The sequence below is a fragment of the Vitis riparia genome, chromosome 2 (assembly GCF_004353265.1).
Source record: "Vitis riparia cultivar Riparia Gloire de Montpellier isolate 1030 chromosome 2, EGFV_Vit.rip_1.0, whole genome shotgun sequence".
Lineage (NCBI taxonomy): Eukaryota > Viridiplantae > Streptophyta > Magnoliopsida > Vitales > Vitaceae > Vitis > Vitis riparia.
In genome coordinates, this window is record NC_048432.1 from 9,514,062 (window position 1) to 9,524,545 (window position 10,484).

The 10,484-nt window shown below is 31.5% G+C and overlaps 1 protein-coding gene across 2 annotated transcripts; it reads left to right on the top strand.

The window, feature by feature from the left end:
* The first annotated feature begins 804 nt into the window (after nucleotides 1-804).
* Nucleotides 805-10,217, top strand: LOC117907557 (nuclear/nucleolar GTPase 2-like). 2 transcript variants are annotated; one of them, XM_034821151.1, is made up of 5 exons: nucleotides 805-1,207; nucleotides 4,051-4,299; nucleotides 4,405-4,532; nucleotides 4,798-4,958; nucleotides 10,136-10,217. In XM_034821151.1, the coding sequence occupies exons 3-5, from the start codon at nucleotides 4,484-4,486 to the stop codon at nucleotides 10,160-10,162; spliced, it is 237 nt and encodes a 78-aa protein (XP_034677042.1). In that variant the 5' UTR covers nucleotides 805-1,207; nucleotides 4,051-4,299; nucleotides 4,405-4,483; the 3' UTR covers nucleotides 10,163-10,217. The 2 variants fall into 2 exon arrangements, with proteins under 2 accessions (XP_034677042.1, XP_034677032.1); XM_034821141.1 differs by lacking the exons at nucleotides 4,051-4,299; nucleotides 10,136-10,217 and having other exon boundaries at nucleotides 4,798-5,062.
* Nucleotides 10,218-10,484: the final 267 nt, after the last annotated feature.

Sequence of the window (10,484 nt, forward strand, 5' to 3'; positions counted from 1 at the left end):
TTCCAAAAATACCCTTATCAATACTCATAATCAATTTAATCTTTTCATTTAATTAAAATTTTAATTACTTAAAATAACATTTCTGAAATTATCATCACAAATCTAAAGCGTGATTCAAATTTTAATATTAGAATTTAATCTTTTTATTTAATTAGGGTTTTAATGTACTTGACATAACGGAAACCATTCTTAAAATTTTCATCACAAGCCTATATCATTAATCAATATTAAGAAAGTTTAAAGAGAATAAAATTTATAATAGATGAGAATTTTGAAAAGTTTTCAAACTTTTAATGATAAATTTTTATAATATTGATTATATTAATAGTATGGTTTTAAAGAGAAGGAAATTTATAAGTTTAAGACATTTTTGGAATTAGAAAAGTGAAAAGTGAATAAAATAAGGAAAAAAGTGAAAAGTAAATAAAAAAATCAATGATCGGTTAAATACACTTTCTTTTAAAAAATAAAAAATTTTCCATAAATTTAAAATTTCTTAAGAAAAAATCACTGACTTATATTATTGTAAACCCCCATTTAGGCATGGGTCACTTTTTCCTTGTTGTTTCTACATATCACTTTTTTTAGCCAGTATCACTACCCCAGCGAGCCACGTGTCACATCCTTAGTGGTCATAAGAAAATCAGTCTTGCTTTTTGGGAGACAAATACAAGGGTGACATGTGGAGGAACATTCTGGAAGGTGGTCCTGCAGGCCGTTAGCAGGAGCGTGTGAGAGAGAAAAAGAGAGGTTGCAGGGTAGTGGTGCAGGAGAGGTAGCTGTTTCTGCAGATGTGGTTGGAAAGGCAAATATGGAAGAGAAGGGAGAAAGTATCTATTATCAGAGAGGTTTCTAACTAGAGAGAGGGGGTGGCTTTTGGAGGTAGTTAGGAGATATTTTGAGAGAGAATTCTTGGGAAGGAAGCCAAGAAAAACAGAGGATGTTTCTGGAGGGAAGAGGGACAACATTGTGAGTAGTAGCAAAGAACTTTGGGAGAGGTGAGATTCCGGAGAGCTTTTGAGAGAGTTTTTCTGAAGCATTGTATCTTTTCTGGAAGTAAGGAAAAGAACGAAGAGTGACTTGAGGGGATACAGAGAGACTTTTCTGGACTTTTCTGGAGTGGTTTTCTGGAGAACAAGGAGGCTATTTTTGCTGAGGAGAGGAGTAGGAGAAGAATCGGTCAACGCATTGATCGCTTGACACCAAGGTATGCTCCGTTTTCACTTCGGTCGCTTCTTTATTGAGTGTTCTGATTCTCATGTGTGCATGATTTATTCTGACTATTCATTGATTCACTCATCTATTGTCATAGTTGCTTCATCTCATTAGTAGAGACCCGACTTTAGGGACTTAGAGGGGTGCTACGGTATTTACCGTGCCTTCCCGATAAGTAACCTGACCCCCGAACCCGATCCGGTTTTTCGTAAATCACTTTTTCCAAAATAAGAAGTCATACTTAAGGTTTTCTTTCTTATTTTGTTTACCCTTTTAAAATAAAACAAAAATAAGTGGCGACTCCAAGTCATTTTTAAATAATCAATAATAAATCATTTTTCAAATCAAATAAACATCGAGCTCGCCATCGAGTGGAAAGCGCATGACCCGAAATGCAAGGTCCACAATTATGTTGTTAAAAAATATTTTTAACAATTATATTTTTAATTCACTTTTTAAAAACCATTATATATTTTGAAAAACTTATAATTATTTTTTGTTTCTCAAGATAGAAAATAAAATCTAGATTAAATTAAATAATTTCATATCCAAGAAAAATATATAATATATCAAATTATTCAATCAAACCAAAAAAAAATATAAAGAAAAAATAAGTTTTGTTCTAACAGTATTATAAAAAATGAAAAGAATTAAAATTTCAATAAAAAAATTTTCATTTAGTAAATTTTATATCAAAATCTTAATATTTTTAAAACAATGTAGTAATGTTCTTAATAAAATTTAAATTTGTATAAATAAATAATGTAAATGAGCCATGAAACTTTTTATTCAATAACTATTTATAATATAATAAGTGTTATTATTAATTCACTATTACTTAATTAAATATAAAATTTTAAAAGATTTAAATATCTCAAAATAAAATCATTATTACATTTATAAAAAGTAAAAAGTTTCATTTAATTTTAAAAAAATTAATTTATTTCATTGAAGAAATGAAAGATAGGTTAGGATAAGAAGAAAAAAATAATAATTCATTTTCTCAAAACACACTCCATTTAAAATAGTTCAAATTTGTTATTAAAAAAAAAAAAAACTTATATGTGGGAAAGCTCCAAACACACTTTAAGTGTCCTTCATCCCAATTCTAAATCCAATATTGGAAAAACACTATGAGAAAATCTCTTATCATAATCAGACTTCTCTCCGTACATATTATAAATAAACTAGAATCAATAGTTGAGATTAATAAACATAATATTGATGGATCATGAAGGGCTTTCTCAAATAGGATGAAGGATGGAATAGTTGTGTTGGATGGGATGATAGAGTAGTTGTGCTGGAGGAGACTCCTAAAACCTTAACCTTTTTTTTTTTAATTTACTGAGAGCAATTTTAAGATTGAATTTGAATATAAAATCAAAATGAAGTTATGAACATACAAATTTCCGTTAAGTCAAATAATTAAAATCTTAAATTAAATCCCTATTAAAATAGTTGATTGAATAGAAATTAGAGATAAATGAAAAAATTAAATTTTTCATTACCTTTTAAGTTTGTGATGCCGATTTTTCTATTAACCCTAACCAAATGAAAAGATCAAATTCCCATTTAAGTTTATTATGAATATGGAAAAGATTAAATATTGAAAAAAGTGAAAAGTAAATAAAAAATCAATGATCAGTTCCATACACTTTATTTTAAGAAATAAAAAATTTCCATAAATTTAAAAATTATTGTGAAAAAATCATTTACTTATATTATGTTGTTAAAAATTATTTTTTAACTCGATTTTTAAAAACCATTATATATTTTGTAAAACTTATAATTATTTTTTGTTTCTCAAGATAGAAAATAGAATCTAGATTAAATTAAATAATTTCATATCCAAGAAAAATAAATAATGAAAAATAAATATCCAAGAAAAATTTTCATTTGGTAAATTTTATATCAAAATCTTAATATTTTAAAACGGTGTAGTAATGTTCTTAATAAAATTTAAATTTATTTAAATAAATAATGTAAATGAGCAATGAAACTTTTTATTCAATAATTATCTATAATATAATAAGTGTTATTATTAATTCACTAATATTTAATTAAATACAAAATTTTAAAAGATTTAAATATCTCAAAATGAAATCATTATTATAGTTATAAAAAGTTAAAAGTTTCATTTAATTTAAAAATAATAATTTATTTCATTGAAGAAATGAAAGATGAGTTAGGATAAGAAGAAAAAAATAATAATTTATTTTCTCCAAACACACTCAATTTAAAATAGTTCAAATTTGTTATTAAAAATAAAAAAAGACTTATATGTGGGAAAGTTCCAAACACACCTTAACTGTCCTCCAACTCAATTCTAAATTCAATATTAGAAAAACACTTTCGAATAATCTCTTATCATACTCAAACTTCTCTCCATACATGTTATAAACAAACCAGAATCAATAATTGAGATTAATAAACATAATATTGATGGATCATAAAGCGTTTTCTCAAATAGGATAAAGGATAGAGTAGTTGTGTTGGAGGAGACTTCAAAAATGAATGCTAAAGGTTTCCCACAAACCTTAACATTTTTCTTTATAATTTATTGAGACCAATTTCAACATTGAATTTGAACATAAAATCAAAATGAAGTTATGAATTAAGTCAAGTAATTAAATTTTTATTTAAGTTGAAGTTTTGAATTATCTTTTAAGTTTGTAATGATAATTTAAATTCTCATTTTAATTGTTTCACTGTTTTTATAAAGAGGAGTGCATACTTCCTTAAAATACTTGTGGCTAAATGACCTATACCCTCTCGAAAGTGTCACTCTTGATTCAGCGCCCTGGTGCTAATATGCTTGTTTGTGTTTTGGAGTAGGGTGCAAAATAGATCCTGCCAAAGGTCCATTGTCACTCTCTTCGACCTGCTCTCTGCTCTACTTTCCCCTCAAAACTCTTTGACATTTCAACTTCCACGTGGTTGATTTCCTACAGATAATAACCCCACATAAATACATGATTTATGTCAAAAGAGCTCTCGACAGGGGAACTTTTGGGAGTTAAGGGGTGGCCGAAAATTATTTTTCAATCAGTGTGTGCATGTAGTTGAATCTGCTACTTATTATATGTAAGTATTTATTGATAATTCCAAATGGTCAAAGTCCTTTGATGGAACAGCTTTTTGTGTGTGTGGGGTCATTTGCTAATTTGAATCCCCTTTTTTCCTATAAAGCAAGCTCGAGTTCATCTGCTCGACACAGAGCCGTTTGAGGATGCATTTGGACCAAAGAAAAAGAGAGTGACCAAAGCTTATGGCGATGGGTTATGAGTCTTTAGTGAAGAAAGCTGATGGTGCTCAGGGTAAATGAAATTACTGTATTCCTTTTGGTCAGGATAAAAAATTGTAATTTTTGCCTGTTGTGCACCTCAAGGGTGTGTTCAATCTGTCTTTTGAAAGATTTTGCATGTAGAGGACTGTAAATTAAAGATGTCGATGCTTGTTGTTCCTTGTTTAATGTACAATCAGAGAAGCCATTTTGTAAGTTTTGGAAATTGACCTGATCGTTTCATTTTGTGAACTCAAAATTGCTATATACTTAATATTTTTCTTTTCTTGATCCTGTAGATGCATTTGAGCAGAAGGATGCTGGTAGTGTGCATACAGAAGGAAGTGAAGGAGATGGATTCGGGGACCTTGTCCGCCATACAATGTTTGAGAAGGGTCAAAGCAAACGTAATTGGGGTGAGCTCCACAAAGTGATAGACTCTTCAGATGTTGTTGTCCAGGTCAGTGTTTCAGTGCTTCATTGTCGAAGAGCAGTATGTTTGTGAACAAGTGACGATCTTAATTTGAAAACCCTTCTGATCTTAATTTGTAGTATTTTTTAACATTTAGATATCTAATGGTTCTTTCATCTTAGATTCATAATAAGCCACATTTCCCTAATAAGCATATAATATCATTAACATTTATGGTATATCAACAAAATGAGAAGGAAGAAAAAAAAAACCTTCCGAGGGAGAAGAAGAAGAGAACACAATGAAAATGAAGATGGTGTGAGAGCAAATGAAGTTTATTTGTTAACCATAAATGAAGTGAAATTAAGGATGTACAAGAGTTGACATGAGAAATCAAGCTCGGATAGATGGTGTAATGACAAGAATCCGGCTTGCCACACATCACAACAAAGGAGTGGGCAAAAAGAATGGAGTTGGGGTGAAATTACAAATGAGTGAACAATACTTCATGGATTGTTTTGAATTAATGACAATTTGGTAAATATTTAAAAAAAAAAAAAAAGGAAAAAAAGGTAAAAAAAGGTTACAAGAAAATGTCATCCCGACATTTATAGTATAAAGATAGTTGGTGTAAATGAAAATTAGGGCCTACTTGAAAATATTTTCGAAAACAACTAATGTTTTTCAAAAACAAACTTGGAATGTTTTGTTTTACGTGCTTTCCAAATGTTGATTAAAAATTAAATTTTTAATTATAATATTTTATTCTAAATTATTCTTCATATTTCAAACAAACAAGTGAAAACAATTAAATCAAATATATTCAAAACATTTAGAATAAGTTTACAAAAAATTATTTTCTAGGAAAAAATTGACAACCTTACTTTCAAAGTGTAGAAAACAGTTAAGGAGCAAATTTTTAATTTCATTTTTTATCTTAGTATAATTTAATATTTAATGAATTTTTAGTTTTAAGGTTATTTTATTAATTTCATTTGAATATATATTCATTTCGAAAAAATGCACACTCCCTTTGGTCCATCATGGAAAAATCTTATATTTCCAAAAAAAAATCTATGTTCAATTATTTAATTTTTTTTTTACAATTTTGCTTGAAAATTTCCTTATTTTCACAAACGGTGATCTACTTTCCTATTTAAAATTATTATTAATATTTTTTTAAGAGATAGAATTTGGCTCATCGTACTAAATAATCTGGAAGGTTGGTGAACACTTTAGAGGCATAGAAAAACAATTGAACCCTCAGCAAAAGCCAAGAAACCTTTTTGCATGTGCGGGAACAATTTAGAACCATAGAGAAATAAATGGTTGGAACTCTCTACAGAAATCCTTTATCAATGCTCTTGAATCCTTTAATAGAGCCTATAAATAAGTGCTTACTCCTTTTCAAAATCATTGTGGTATGCTCCTTGATCCTCTGACATAACACCTTCCCACTCCTTCCTACCATGATCCATTAACATATGTGTTAAGAAAATGAGAATGATTTTTGTTATTCCTTTTCTGGAAGATCTCTACATGTATTTATATTGGAAACTATTATAAACAGAATTCTTGAAATTCTATCAAACTAACAATTCTAACCACTATCCAACTAATTCTTGACATTTCCCCTCAAATTCGATCCAACTCATTCTTGGCATTTCCCCTCAAACTCAATTTGTCTCTTAATTCTAGAAATTGAAAACTAGGAATGGCCTTGGTTAGAATATCAGTTGTGTGATCTAGTTATGGAATGTGTCTGACTTCAAGCTTTTTTGTAACACTTTCTCCCTCACAAAATATAGATCCAATTCAATATGTTTTGTTTAAGCATGTAGAATTGGACTTGCAAAATGCAACACAGTACTTAGATTGTCACACCATACTATAGGCTGCTTTGAATTTGTCACTTGTAACTCTCCTAAAAGAGATTGCAACCAAGTTATCTCAACTGTAAAATTTGCTAAGCTTTTATACTCAACTTTTGTATTGGACTTAGAGACAGTATGCTGCTTCTTTGAATGCCACGATATAAGATTGGAACCAAGATATGTGCAGAAACCAGATGTGGACTGTTGATCATCTAGATCTAACCCAATCAGCATCACAAAAACCGACTAGATTAAGATTGTTGGACTTCCTGAGGTATAAACCATAATCCAAAGTGCCAACAAGGTACCTCATAATACATTTGACAGCTTTCCAATGTGCTTCTAACGGGTTTTGCATGAATTGACAAACCTTATTCGCGTTGTAAGTAATCTCAGGTCTTGTTATAGTGGCACATTGTAATGCTCCAATGATGCTCCTATAGAGTTGAACATCATGCGTTGTATTGCTATCATATGTTGAAAACTTCTGACCATGAACCATTGGTGTACTAATAGCTTTGGCTTCCCGCATTTTAGCTTCACTTAATAGATCAGTTATATATTTGGTTTGTGATAGATGAAGGCCTTCAGTTGTGTAATTAACTTGAATACCCAGGAACTAGTTTATGTCTCCTAAATCTTTTAAGGCAAAGGCACTGTTGAGCTTGAAGACCAAATCATTGATCAAATTAGCATTGTTTCCTGTCAATAGGATATCGTCAACATACACAAGTAGAAAAGTGGAGTGATGAGAAGCTATTCTAGTAAAAAGAGATTGGTTTGATTTAGCTAACACAAAACCAAGTTGGATTAATACTATGTGAAGCTTATCAAACAAAGCACGTGGTACTTGTTTCAATCCATACAATGCCTTGTGGAGTTTGCACACCATAGTAGAAGCTTTAGGATCAACAAAACCAGGAGGTTGCTCCATGTATACCTCTTCTTGTGATATACCATTTAGAAAAGCATTGTTCACATCCAACTGCCTTATACACCAACCATATGTAACTGCTATAGTAAGAATTGTTCTAATGGTAGTAGGTTTCACAACAGGACTAAAGGTCTCATTGAAATCAAAACCAACCAATTGATGAAATCCTTTTGCAACAAAAAGTGCTTTGTATTTTTGAATTGTACCATCAGGATTTTGTTTTGACTTTGAATATCCATTTGTAGCCAATGGTTGTTCTGCCAGCAGGCAAGGGGACTAAGGACCATCTACCTTTTGTCATGAGAGCCAAAATTTCATTTGTCATGGTTGCTTTCCAATTTTCTTGTTGTAGAGCATCTTCAGTAGCATGAGGTTCACTAGAGGTAAGCAACTCTTTTGGCTTAAAAATTCCTAATTTAGATATGATTTGCATAAGATGACAAAACCAAGTAGACACCTACAAGGGTAATTGATCAGTAGAAACAGGATGATCAAGTGAAATGGGATTTGAAACAGGCAAATCTGATTCAGAATGAGGTAATTCCATAGTGTCAACTGATGAAGTAAGAAAATGAGAAGAATTAGAACAAACAGATTGTAATGAGGCTGAAGTAGGTGGTACAGTAGGAATTGGAGTCTGAGAAAAATGAGAAGAGGAAGAATCAGCTGATGGATTTGAGAATTGAGAATTGAGCATGGCAAAAGGAAAGGAGAATTCATTGAAAATAACATCTCATGAAAGAAAGATATGCCCAGTATAGCTTAAACACTTGTAACCTTTGTGATTAAGACTACAGCCAAGAAATGTACATGGAGTAGATCGAAATTGAAGTTATTGAAAGGTTTAATGTTTGGATAACAAGCACATCCAAATACTCTGAGAATTGGGTAGTTAGGCTGAATTTTAAAGAGAACTTCAAGTGGAGTTTTGCCATCCAAGACAACAGTTGGTAATCAGTTAATGAGAAAAACAATGGTTCTAAAAGCTTCATCCCAAAACTTGAGGGGCATGGATGCATGGGCAAGTAATGCTAGACCGTTGTCTACTATATGTCTATATTTTATTTCAACAAGTCCATTTTGTTGATAAGCACTTGGACAGGACACTCTATGAGCAATTCCATTTGATTGTAGAAAATCGGAAAACACATGATATTCACCACCCCAATCTGACTTAATAGCTTTAACCTGACATCCAACTTGCAACTCAACTTACGTTTTGAATTAAGAAAAGTTTGAAATGCATCAAACTTGTGTTTAAGCAGATAAATCCAAGTGTATCTATAAAAAGTATTAATGAATGATATATAGTATCTGTTGCCATTAGAAGAAGGAGTTGGAGAAGGCCCCCCACAAATCAGAATGTATTAGTTGTAAGGATTGTGAATACTGAGTTCCAGAGAGTGGGAAAGGAAATTTATGTATTTTTCCAAGACAACAAGCTGACAGAAATCAAAATTAGTTTTATTGATATGTGGAATATTACAATGATGTAGAACAGAATTAACAACTTGACAAGAGGAATGGCCAAGTCTATTGTGCCAAAGAGTATATTTTGATACAGAGGCTAAGGTAGAATGATGAACTACAGACTGATGATTAGTACATTTATCAGTAACTAAAGTGGAGAGGATAGCAGTACCTTAGACTTGAATTTGTGGAACAAATCTGGAACGGAGTAGATTTGAGTTAAAAGCATATAACCCATTCTTAAGTCTCTCTTCTAGTAGCACAAACTTGGAATCCCGATCTTTCACAAAGCAGAAATCAAGAAAGAATTCAAAAAAGACGTGATTATCTCGAGCAAATTTGGAGACACTAATGAGATTCTTAGTTATTGGTGGAACATGAAGTAATTGGCTTAAAGAAAGCAATTTAGAAGTGAAAGGTGAAGAAAAAGTAGAATTACCAACATGATGAATTGACATACTTGCACCATTTCCTACTTGAATTTGATCATGGCCTAGATAATCTGCCTTAATCATAAGATTTGTTGGTCTGGTGTGAGATGATTTGTAGCACCCGAGTTAGGATACCAGCTTGTGTCACAAAGGGTTTGGGGAGTAGCAACCATAGTTGTAGGCCCTTGACTTGGTATGCCAAGATTCACTCTAATAAAATTCTCATCAAATCTGTGCCAATATTGCGAAACAACATGACTAAACTTGCCACATAACTAACATTGTGGCTTATTTTGATTCCAAGAATTTCTACGACCTCCTTGTTTTCTTCCTTGACCCCTCTTACCACCATTGCTATAGTGTCAGAAGAGGAAATAATATGCCCAACAAATGCTAACAAATCAACATTACTCTTGATTTTAAGCAGATAATCAGTAATTGAAGAATCAGCTTTTCTTGTGTTCTGAAGTTGAGTTTTGAATTGTGATACCTTTGCTTTTTGTTTGTGATGCAAAGCGAGTCTCAAGAGTTTTCCAAATCTGAGATGAGGTTTCACAGCCAACCATACGAAGCAAAAGACTCTCTAACATCGAAGAAAGCAGCCATGAAACAAGGAGTTGTTCTTACTGCTCCCGATAAAGAAAACTCTGATTAATCTTTCCAATTTCATCATCGTGTGGAGTGAGAAAATGAGCAGGAGCCGACTTAGATTCATCGAGAAAGCCATGAAGTTTGTATCTACAAACTGCTGCGAAAACTTGTTGTCACCATGGAGGAAAATTTGTATTGGTAAGCTTAACAGAGATCGAATGAATAAGGGTGACGGGAGTGAATGGAGATGGAGAAGATAAGGTTTCAATGACAA

Excerpts from the sequence above, each read along its gene's own strand:
- LOC117907557 (XM_034821141.1), top strand. The coding sequence starts at position 4,484 with ATGGCGATGGGTTATGAGTCTTTAGTGAAGAAAGCTGATGGTGCTCAG. Across the intron at positions 4,533-4,797 it reads GAAAGCTGATGGTGCTCAGG|ATGCATTTGAGCAGAAGGAT; the intron begins GTAAATGAAATT and ends TTGATCCTGTAG.